The sequence below is a fragment of the Echiichthys vipera genome (genome assembly GCF_963691815.1).
Source record: "Echiichthys vipera genome assembly, chromosome: 22".
NCBI classification, from domain to species: domain Eukaryota; kingdom Metazoa; phylum Chordata; class Actinopteri; order Perciformes; family Trachinidae; genus Echiichthys; species Echiichthys vipera.
Window position 1 is genome coordinate 4129957 of NC_139847.1, and position 12192 is coordinate 4142148.

The following is a 12192-nucleotide window of genomic DNA, read 5'->3' on the forward strand; positions in this document are numbered from 1 at the left end:
CAGAATTAAGAAATAATCTACAGAACAGATGAAGAACTTGAGATATTTTGACTAAAAAAAGTGCATTTTCAACAATTAGCCTGTGTTTTCCAGTGTGTTCTGGTCAGGGCTGATGAATTGCTCGTGTTTTCTTTGTAACCCTGACAACGTGTTCCTCTTTTCTACTTTTTAAGGAGACATTTTCCATGTTTAGCCTGACGCTCGACAGTGTAACAGTCTCATACGGTCTAGATTTGAAAAGGCGCCGAACAAAACCCAATGTAAGAGCTTGACACACGTTGCTGAGCTGCGTCTCACATTGATGTTCAGTTTCTGCAGCTTTCAGATGTTGTTCAGCACTTCTAAGTGTTGATCTTTCATCTACCTCTAAAGATCTCCTGTCCCTGACCTAAAGAAGACAACCGGGTCTCTGGGAGGGGGGGAGGGGTGGAGAGGACAAGGTCAGTGAACTGCAAAGGGAAAGAATAAAGAGCTCTTCTAGAAGTTTTATAACAGAGGTTTAACGAAGCTGACGGAGCATCCGAGCGCGTCAAAATGAGCCCAAGAGCCCTGGATACAAACCGTACAACACTTAACAACTCACCACCGTCTGATCGGGCACAAACACAGCATCCAAAACGGGACTTTAAAGAGTCCAACACTGCCTTGCATTTTCATATCGGAAAAAATAAATCTGCGTTGGTCTGGAGGGACGACAAAATGAGCCAAAAAGCAAATTACAGCTCTTACAGCGCTGGCAGGGAAGCTCTGTCTTCAGCGGGATGTGGAGGATCGTTTTCCCCTTCGCAGAATACGTTGCATCACACGGCTGGTTTATGTGGGATTCTTTAAAAATGACAGAAGATTTCCATAATCTTGTGTCTAGGTAATTTAAATTCCATGAAAAACGGAGCCGGAGAGGAGTTACGTAACACGTAGTGTACTCTAACCGGGAGCAGCTGTGAGTAAAAACGAATCCGCTGATGAACTTTACTTTCACGTTTGTGCCATTTCTGACCCGTCAGGTCGGGCCGGGGGAAGCTATTTTACGCTGCATTAACGTCCAAACTGCATTAAATCAAGTGACTCATTCGTCTCTTTCTTGTAAAAAGGTGTTTCGCTCTATGTTTTTTACACACTTGGGTCAACACAAACATGCTAAAGCTCTGAGTTAGCGCCGGCCAAACTGTCTTAACGGCGTCTAAGGGCGCACTCACACTGTCCTTCTGGCCGGGGCCAAAACCGTTTTTTCAGCTAAAGCCTAGTAATTTTAAGCAGTGTGAGCGCACCCGTTCAGCGCATAACAGCCCACAGCCGGCTTGAAAGAGGTGGGCTTTAGCAGAGCCGTTTGCACATGTACGAGCATGAGCGTGCGCACGTGTACGAGCACGAGCACGAGCACGAGCCCTATGGCAGTAGCGTTATGTGCGCCTGTTCGGACATGTAAATAGAAGGACGGACCATGCGCGGACATTTAACAACAGCAACAATGGCGGTGAAAGGTTCACGTTGGTGTGATGCGGAGGTGGAGTGTTTACTGCAGATTTGGTCGATGAAAAGATTCAAAAACAGTCGACAAGACGCACAAAAACTCTGAGGTCTACGGAAAGATCTGGAAACAAAGCCACGCATCACGTCGCCATGACGTCATCAATGCGTGTGACGTGTTACGGCGTGATGGCGTATGGACAGCAAGAAGCATTGGCCGGCCCAGGTAGTGTGAGTACAAACGGGCCTGGGGCGCGGGGGGAGAGGGAGGGGGGACAAGTACCCTAAAGCCTGGGTCGCGGTGCGGAAGGACAGTGTGAGTACGCCCTAAGAAGCTTCTTCCGTCGTCGGGGCCGGAGGAGGGGACCGCATCCGACCGTTTTTGGTAGTTTTTCCGATAGCGCTTCACTCCGCGGTTAGCCACATGTGCGGAGGTGTGAAAGCAGGCGAGGTTTTCGTTTTTACCAGCTCTCTTTTTTCATTCCTCACTCAACTACTTCTGTCACTTTTTTGGGGATGCACGACACCAGCAGAGCCTTCCAGGAAAGACTCTTTATTTTTGGACCATTCCAACGGTCCAATATTACGGCAGAGTTAAAGACTTCGTTAAAACTGTTACCGTCGGTAAAAGGCTCAAAAACATTCAAACTTATCTCCTACAACGTTACTTTCTCCTCCCGGACTACAGTTTCTGTTTTACACACCTGGTTAAGGCTGTGAAAAGATGTTTTGGGTTAAAATAAGTACGCTTGTGCATTCATTCATCTTCAACCATTCATCCCTGACGGGGTCGCGGGGGGGCTGGAGCCGATCCCAGCTGACATCGGGCGTGAGGTGGGGTCCACCCTGGACAGGACGCCAGTCTATCACAGGACACATAGAGACGAACAGAGACAGACAACCATTCACACCTACGGGTGATTTAGAGTCATCAATGAACCGAACACCTGCACGTCTTTGGACTGTGGGAGGAAACCGGAGAACCCGGAGAAAACCCACGCAGACACGGGGAGAACATGCAAACTCCACCGTGTCTGTTAAATAACTAAATCGAATAAAGATTACACTAGGGAAGCGAACTGTGGTCTTTGTTTTTCTAATACGTAAAAGAGAAACGTAAAAAAAACGTGTCTCTTTCAAACGTAAATTGAGAATGCAGCGATGTCAGACATTATCCTCTCCTTGTGCTATTTATTTAACGCCACCACCGCTGCATCCAGGACTCATCACCGCCCACGGTTGTGATTGGTTTAAAGAAATATAAAACAACAAAAACAGCATCAAACTTATCCTCTGGGGGCAACGACTAAGGGGACACCCGAGGCAAAGACTTCCTCTTCTGAGCGTCGTTTACGGTCCGATTAGCAACCTCGGGGCGCAAGAATGCAGTTGGAGTTGTGCGACGACGCATGAAAGCAGATAAATAACGGCTGATGAAAAACAAAATAGTCACGCATGCAACCAAAGGGCGCGCTCGCCGGTAGATACTCCTCAGACTGCAAACACAAACCAGACCGCTGCCCAGATCTTGTCCCGTTGCCTGGATTCCAACATTCCTCAGCAGAATGTGTTTACAGAGATTACCCTTTACCAGAAGTGGTGCGGCCTGAACTCACTCCAGCGCTGACACAACACTGCGGCAATGCGAGACTACATGGGAGCGTTAATGGTTGTTTGGAGACCAGGCTCGGTTAAAGGTAGGGGAAGATTGTGGTTATGGGCGAATGGACCGCGGTGAAGGTAAGGCAACCAAAACACTTAGAGGCAAACGTAAGGACGCGAACCTCACTCACTGAAGGAGCAACACCAGGAGGAACCGTCACATACGGACGCAAACGTTTGATGAACACTGTGCAGAAACATTACGTGCCTCGTGAATTGTTCGAGGCTACGCGTGTTTAGCGAGACATGGGAAAGTTTTGGTGCTAGAACGAGAAAACAAAACACGCAGACGTGAGTAAAAAAGAGCTTTTGGTATTTTTTGGGGTATTTTGGTTTCGTCTCTCCGCGTAAACAACTGGAAGACCTCCTTAAATAAGAGCGTTTGGGTCACAACGGTAAACAATCTGTGGTTGTTTTTTTTCGCTTTTTGTGAAAATGCAATCCGGGGATTCCAGCGGTGCCCTGAATCCTCTCGCGGCCCCCTGAGTTTTTCTAATTTGACTCCGCGGAGCACAAAGGAAACTACATAAACACACACAGAGACCCTCATGTTTACAGCCTCTGCCCGGTTACCGTGTAAACCCCCCCCCACACACACACACACACACACACACCCCTCCTCACAGTTTATGAGATAGAATTTCAATCGTCTTTCCTTTTCCAAACTCGTAAACGCTGTAATGAGTTTCATTTGCTCCGGCTACGTTGGGCTCAAACCGCCGAGGTGACCGCAGCAGCGTTCATAAAGATCACAGGGAATCCTCTCACACACACACACACACTTCTGTTCAGCACATGCCCAGCTCCGACTGGTGACTCCTACATTTGGTGTGAATTTCCAGGCCATTAATTTGGAAGAACATCACTTCTTAAAGGAAACTGCCCGACATTTGTGGTTCCTCTTTCAAACGTTACTGCCTCTATTAACCCGGCCGCGCCGCATAAATCACTGCTCGCAAACGCAGCGCGGACACATGACAGCAACGTGCTCCCCTGTGTTTTAATCTGACAAACACCCCGTGGGTTTCACATCGACACGTGTGCACGATTTAAAAAAAGGCATTCTGTGAAAACAACAGCTTAAACATTAAAAGGTTAGTTTCAGTTTGATACATGAATTTTATGGAAAACTACATTTAGACAGGATTTGTTTTGTAGAAAGTGTCGTCACACACATCCAGTATGTTGAGAATTGAATATTGCAGAGGAAGCTACCTTTAAAAGTGTTTCTTTAAGGGTATAAAAGTGTCTCTTTCAGTCAGCAGCTTGTTTTCAAAAGGTGAATTTAAGGCGGGAAATGAAGAACAACACACAAAATAAACCACGTTTTGACACGTAAATGTTCAAAAGTCAACAATGAATGAATTTTAATGCCTGAAAAAGCTTTGAATCAACACAATCGTCACTTTTCTGGACCTTTAAACCACATTTCCAACGGATGGAGTTCGAAAAGCATAAAACAACGCAACAGAAAGCTTAAGAAATGCTATAATTTTGTTTAAGAACTGTTTCCATGGTAATAAAAACAACTGTTAAAGCCCTAAACACTGGAACTGATCAATGCGATCTGTCAGATTATGCAGCCTTGTGTCCATCAAGACATTAGAACAGTTTGTGTTTCCATTAATAAAAGTTGCGGATGGGACACGACGGGAAAGGTGGAGGTGGAGCTGGAAACGCTGCGGACTGTGGAGTGATGCGGACGTCCTCTTACGTTGGCGAGAGGATGGAGAGGATGGAGAGGATGGAGAGGATGGAGAGGATGGAGAGGATGGAGCGGATGGAGCGGATGGAGAGGATGGAGGATGGAGCGGATGGAGAGGATGGAGAGGTTGGAGAGGATGGAGCAGATGGAGAGGATGGAGCGGATGGAGAGGATGGAGCGGATGGAGAGGATGGAGAGGATGGAGCGGATGGAGAGGATGGAGAGGATGGAGAGGATGGAGAGGATGGAGAGGTTGGAGAGGATGGAGAGGATGGAGAGGATGGAGCGGATGGAGCGGATGGAGAGGATGGAGCGGATGGAGAGGATGGAGAGGTTGGAGCGGATGGAGAGGATGGACAGGTTGGAGCCGATGGAGAGGATGGAGAGGATGGAGCGGATGGAGAGGATGGAGGATGGAGAGGATGGAGCGGATGGAGAGGGTGGAGAGGATGGAGAGGATGGAGCGGATGGAGCAGATGGAGAGGATGGAGAGGTTGGAGAGGATGGAGAGGATAGAGAGGATGGAGAGGATGGAGAGGATGGAGAGGATGGAGAGGATGGGGAGGATGGAGCGGATGGAGCGGATGGAGCGGATGGAGAGGATGGAGAGGATGAAGAGGATGGAGCGGATGGAGCGGATGGAGAGGAAGTAGGGGATGGAGAGGATGGAGAGACTGGAGAGGATGGAGAGGATGGAGAGGATGAAGAGGATGGAGAGGATGGAGCGGATGGAGAGGGTGGAGAGGATGGAGAGGATGGAGAGGGTGGAGCGGATGGAGAGGATGGAGAGGATGGAGCGGATGGAGAGGATGGAGTGGATGGAGAGGATGGAGAGGATGGAGAGGATGGAGGGGATGGAGGGGATGGAGAGGATGGAGCGGATGGAGAGGATGGAGAGGATGGAGCGGATGGAGAGGATGGAGAGGATGGAGAGGATGGAGAGGTTGGAGAGGATGGAGAGGATGGAGCGGATGGAGAGGTTGGAGAGGATGGAGAGGATGGAGAGGATGGAGAGGATGGAGGATGGAGCGGATGGAGGATGGAGCGGATGGAGCGGATGGAGGATGGAGAGGATGGAGAGGTTGGAGAGGATGGAGAGGATGGAGAGGATGGAGGATGGAGCGGATGGAGCGGATGGAGGATGGAGAGGATGGAGAGACTGGAGAGGATGGAGAGGATGGAGAGGATGGAGCAGATGGAGAGGATGGAGAGGATGGAGCGGATGGAGAGGATGGAGGGGAGACTTTGACCGGTCGCAGGTCATTTCAGAGAGAGAGAGCGTTCCTATTGGCTCAGGACAAGAGAGGGAGAGGGAGAGGGAGAGCTGCAGCGAGACGTCTTTTTTTGCTTTTAACCTACTGCAGCTTTATTCTGGCGAGAAATCATCCCCTGGTCTTTTTACGGCACTTACATACATCAAATAAGCCATGGAGACAGAAAACAAAGCAGCAATGGGCTCCTTCCTTTGGGATTGACTTTTGTTAATCCACTTGAATGGACTTTACTATGAGAGGAGCTGGTGCAGGGGCCAGTAGGTAAGTCTTTCAAACACTCTTTTAATAAACTCTGGCTTCACTAACTACGTTGTTGCTGCTTTGTTGTGTGTGTAGGGACTCTTCTCATGCTGCTGCAGGGGTTTGCTGTTATTTTCAGCAGTATTAGTGGTTAAAAAAGACCTTTGAATGCCTTCAACGTACTGCCCCGAGCTAATCAGTGTTAGCAACGTCCGGCTGTTAGCCACTCTACCGGATTTCCCCGTTAATAGTTGTTACACGAAAAGAACCTGTGCCGAATAAAGCCATGGGAAGATTTTGCACTGGAATCACACTTTAACTTGTTCCACTGCGCTCAAACCTTGCGGGTCGCATCAGGTTTGAGCTCAGGCCGTTAATCGGGTCGGGTTAGCGCAAGTTCCCCGGGGCTTAAACGCAGACCTTATCGTCTGTGTAACGCCATAAATGATAAACCGTCTGTGCAGCTTCTACAGTAGAAATTTGAGTCTTTAAAATCGGGCTCCAGAAGACAGGAAGTCCTCAGGTTGATGTAGTTTGGAGCCCGACACATGAACCTTTAGCTTCATTTAGAGGATTTGAAGTTACGGCCTCTCTTCACGCGCAGCTGTTTAATGTGACTAATGCGCCACATCGCAGTCGCTCCAGCTGGGGGAATTAAACCGCGTGTTTCTGTTTTCCAAACGTGAACACACAAGGACGTAATCAGATGCACCTTGCAGCTGTTTCTCACATCTTTTGAGGCATTTTTACTGTGATTAAAAACATTTACTGACTTTGCGGGGTACTTCAGGACGTTACAGCCGTATTAAAAAGGCCAAAAAAGGGGAAATCCTGTTTATTTTTTTAACCCAGCGACTGTTTGTACCGCGGAGTTTGAGATTCTCCCACTGTTCCTGCAGACGCCCGAGATTTCAGTGAATGTTTTCAGTGATAAAGTGGAAGTGAGGACATATGAAGACTTGTATTGAGACATTTCCAGTGCTTTTGAGCGCAGCCGTGTTTGTTTATTGACCTGCGAACCCCCGGCTGTGCCTGAGCGCTTCACGTCTGCAGCTTTTATCTTAAAACCGTCCTAAAAACTTAATGAAATCTTTGGAATTTTAAATGGAAAATATGCAAAGGAAGCTATTTCCCCCCCTTGTAGACGGACAACAACAAACTCTGCCCAGATGTTTAATCTACAGCTTTTGCCCAGAGGTCAAAACCACGTTTGAACTGTATTTTTCCAAACTTTTCCGGTTTATTTGTAAACTTTCAGAGTCTCTAAATGAATTTAATGCTCTTTTCAGAATGACGAGGCTCGCTGTTTTGCTTTTATTGTGTGTCTGTGTTAGTGCTTAACCGTCTTCTGTGTCTTCAAGGGGACTGAAATCCCAGCAGCACCGGGGTGAACGTGAAACCGGACACCTGAGAGAAAAAAAAAAATCTGTTTTTCCATTTACTTTAAAATATCCGACTGACAGGATGTACACAAACGCATCCCCTGGTACAAAAAACAACAACCTCTGGGAGCAATGACCGTAAAAACTTTAACATCCCCACCCTGAAGTCGCCACAAACGCTCTCATTCACACACACACACACACATTTTTCCAAAAAAACAAAAGGATTAGAAACAGCGAACACACACACACCCCCCTCCCCTCCCTCCTCTGATTAAACTGTTTTCCCCTGGAAACACTCAGCTAATGTTTTCCAAAACCCTCTCTCTCGCTCTCTTTTTCCTGCCTTCATCCCTCCCTCGTTCGCTCCGCGCCTCGGGGCCGAAGGGGTCCGCTCCATATTGTCTTCATTAAAAGCCGCCGAGCATCGACCTGGTTTGGAAACATGGTCTGTGTGTGGAGGAGGAGGAGGAGGAGGAGGAGGAGGCTGCCGACTCCTAAACCACATTCTTTAAATTCCCTGTAAACAAGAGAAAGAAATGAGAGAGGGGTGAGGAGGGTGAGGAGGAAGGGGGGGAACACACACACACACACACACACACACACACACACACACACACACACACACACACACACACACATATATATATATAAGAAGAACACAAACAGGGAAGAGGAGGAAAGAAAAAAGGGGTCAAATCCATCACATTAAGTGGGAAACGACACGAGGTTAAACACACATTAGACACCAGGAGGAACAGAAGATGCAAGCAGAGATACACACATTTATGTACACATACACACACATATATGAAAACACACACACACACACACACAATGCAAACTAACATCTGTGCGCGGTAAGCCTCGTCGCTCCCGAGGAAATAAAAGTATGCAAAAAGGGAATCGATATGGAAATTAGGATGTTAAGCAACACTGCGAGTTCATTTGCATTTGCATGAGGACACAGATTGGTTTCCATGTCTGACACACACACACACACACACACACACACACACACACACACACACACACACACACACACACACACACACACACACACACACACACACACACACACACACACACACACACACACACACACACACACACACACACACACACACACACACACACACACACACACACACACACACACACACACACACACACACACACACACAATAGTTGCATTATAAAGTCTAGTCGCTGGTTTACTTTAAGCGTTACGCTCCAAACAATGCAGCTTTGTTTGTCTGTTGTTATGTTAAATTGTCTGATTGAGAAAAACAAACATGTTGCGCACACACACAGACACACACACACACACACACACAGACACACACACACGCTCAGTGGATGAGTTATTGCCCTGACGCAGTGGAGGAGGATGTCCTGTTTGTTGGCCATTGTGGAGCTGTCAGTGGAGTCCTGTCGTGTTCATGCCTGCGGCGACAACAACAGCTTCATCGAGGAGAAAAACTCAACTGTTCTTCACGCTCTCGTGTGTGTGTGTGTGTGGGGGGGGGGGTTATTTAAAGTTACCGGGGCACAGATGTAAATATTAACACCCAGAGCTTCTTCAAACCCTTTAGCTCGCCGGGTCGAGTGTCATCCCGTCACTCTTCAGCTGCACTAATAAAAAAAAAAAAGCCCTAAAACACAATCTTTAAAAAACAAAAAAAGACCAACAGAAGCCTCGAGTGGCTTTAACGAGGCCACATGACGTAGACGCCTCCAACAACAGGACCGCAGGGTCATCTGGCCCCAAATCGTTTTCAAAAGGAGAGAATGACTGTCGCTGTGATCACTTAGTTTCCACAGCGGGGAAACAAACTCTTCCTCGCGGTGTTTTGAAGCTTTGCAGGCTTTTTAAGAGCGCTTCGGCACAAACGACATCATTTGGTCATTTGCATATTGGTGACATCATCACTCGGTTATTTGCATGAAGCTTAGTGGTTGTCGTTTGCGGCGAGAGGAAGATTCAGGGCTTGACTCTGAGTTTATTCTGCAAGGACAAGAGCTTTTATTTTGAAAATATTAGGAGCTTTTTTTGGATGTATATGTTTTTCCTTTCATAACAGGGACATTTATATTTATTTCAGTTTTTAAAAAGGGACGTTTTTAAAGCTGCAGTCGGCAAGTCTGCCAGATCGACGTGACTTTGCCGGATATTGAAAGTTTACAACTCTCCTCTTCTACCACCGGGCTCCGTCTCGTGCTCGTCAGTGCGTGTGCACCAGATTTCTGTGAGCGCACCCGTCTCTTCTCTCATCGATTAACCCTGCTCAGTGGACATAGAGGCGTGTTTTCTTTCTAAAACTGGTTAATTTACGTTGTTCTATCGGAGCGTAGTGTTGGTTTTAGGCTACGTCCACACGGTCGAGAACAACCTTTGTTTTCTCTGTCGTTCTTAAAAAGTTTTCCGTCAACACCGACTCAACGAAAACCAGTGCACCGGCTAAAAACGCTGTTATACACATGCCAGGAGCTGTAACTGCCACAGAAATACACCAACAAGGAGAAGAAGAGAAGGAGAGACGCTGTTGTGTCGAATCATAACACGCACACCGGAGAGTTTCTTGCCAAATCTGGAGACTTCCCAAATCCTCCTCCATCCTAGAGACAAACGTGTCCCTGTTTCTGGTGTTAGAGGAGACTGTGGTGCTGTTCTGGACTCTGATGCACCGATCACTCTGCAGTTAGTGTCCTCACTGAGCAGAGGGTGCTACTGGGAGCCCCTTCCCCGTCCCAAAGCACTCCCAGGCGCCACTTTCTCCCTACATTTAGAGACTTTTCACAGCTTCTTAGAACTGGATTTAGAAAAAGCTACTAGTGTCGAATTTAGCTCCTTATTCAGAGCATCAGGGAAAAGGGAGAAATCTGTGCTGGGCCTCATTCAGTCCCATGCATGTGGCTCAGAGACCAGCTCAGTAAACAGTCTCTGGGTCCGTCTCTGTCCTCTCACGCAGCAGCACTGTTATTAGGTGACGCTGCAGGGGTTAGAGGTCAGAGGTCGGGTCATGCTCCTTCAGCGTACACAGGGTCTGCGGTGAATCCGTAGTTATCCTTTAATTGTTTTCTTTCATCTGTACGATTGTCCTTCCCACTCCTCACATTCAGAGCGTCAGAAACTAGCCATCTCAACCATTCATTTCCCACTTTGGCATTTATTTGTAACCTTTTTGTAGCATTCTTGCTAAGTAGCGGCGACACTACTGAGGTGCGTCTTAACATTCAGTAGTCGTGACGATAAAAAGGCAAAAAAACAGCATGAAAACCGTATGAAATCTCATATTGAATGTTCATTTTCTAGCTGTTTTATGCCACAACTGCAGAACGAACCTCTCCTGGACAAATACTCCTGAGTGGGACGCACCGCTTTACGAAAACAGGACTTCCTCGACCTTATTTCACCTTCATCTGTCCCACACCGATGCAACGATCGCTGTGTTTCAAATGCATTTTCAGTCTAGATTGGGTTTTTTTTGGAGACACAGATGTCAAAGATGTTAACTCAACAGTTTAGAGACTTTCCCTGGTCACATTATGTAATTTGTAAAAGCGCCACAGATTCAGGCGACACTAACTATAAACCCCCACTACAAAAGCCAGTGAGTCATACACGGTCCCGTCTTTATCCGTGATATTTAAAGACCACATGAAGCAGCGAATAAGTTGCTGACTGAGTCTCTGGGGGCGACGGTTTCTCTCCTGTGACGAGGGGAAAACCCTTTTGAAAAATCATGACGTGGGCTAAAAACAGGAAAACTGGTTTAGGGAAAGAGGAAGAGCGGTCACACGTTGACCCGCGTCAAAGACGGCGAACAGGATATTTGCTTAAATACAATCTCAACTTCATTTGGAGTCATTTCAAATCGAGTACAACATTGTTTCTGTCAATCTGTGAATAAATTAGAGTAATATTTAATGCTTTTGAACATTAAGTTACTTATACAACGTTCATACGCCTTTTTCCGTGGTCAAATTTAAGCACTTTCAAGCTTTTCTACGAATACATACACCCTGAAAATGATTATTTCACGTGTTTCACTTTGAGCTCTGACTTATTGTATTTCTACTCTGGGGCGCCGATCCATTTGCAGCCCCTTCGCTCTGACATCTCTCCATTAACTGCATGTATATAGGTCCTGTCTGTGCATGTGTGTGTGTGTGTGTAACGTGAACAATATATATAATAACAGAGTGAAAAAACTGAATTCTTCTTCTTCTTCTAGATTGTTGTGACAGAAATGCAGATAGAACTTCAAGCATTTTCAAGCACTTTATCCGAAATTCAAGCCCTTTTTTAACCTTTAAAACATTCAAATTTAAGCACTTTCAAGCTTTTCTACGAATACATACATACTGATAATTTTCATTTTAGGCTCTGACTTATTGTATTTCTACTCTGGGTGTGCAGATGCATTTGCAGCCCCCTCGCCATTAATTGCATGTATAT

General features: G+C 46.8%; 1 protein-coding gene across 3 annotated transcripts in view; it reads right to left on the reverse strand.

The window, feature by feature from the left end:
• Positions 1-5915: 5915 nt before the first annotated feature.
• The window catches only part of hdac8 (histone deacetylase 8), a gene marked incomplete at its 5' end in the record, with an annotated part of 58836 nt that continues 52559 nt past the window's right edge, over positions 5916-12192 (reverse strand). For all 3 annotated transcript variants that reach the window (XM_083937055.1, XM_083937056.1, XM_083937057.1), the window contains one exon: positions 5916-8250. In XM_083937055.1, the coding sequence (XP_083793181.1) occupies positions 8228-8250 (23 nt within the window). In that variant the 3' untranslated portion in view covers positions 5916-8227. The remainder of the gene's footprint in view (positions 8251-12192) is intronic.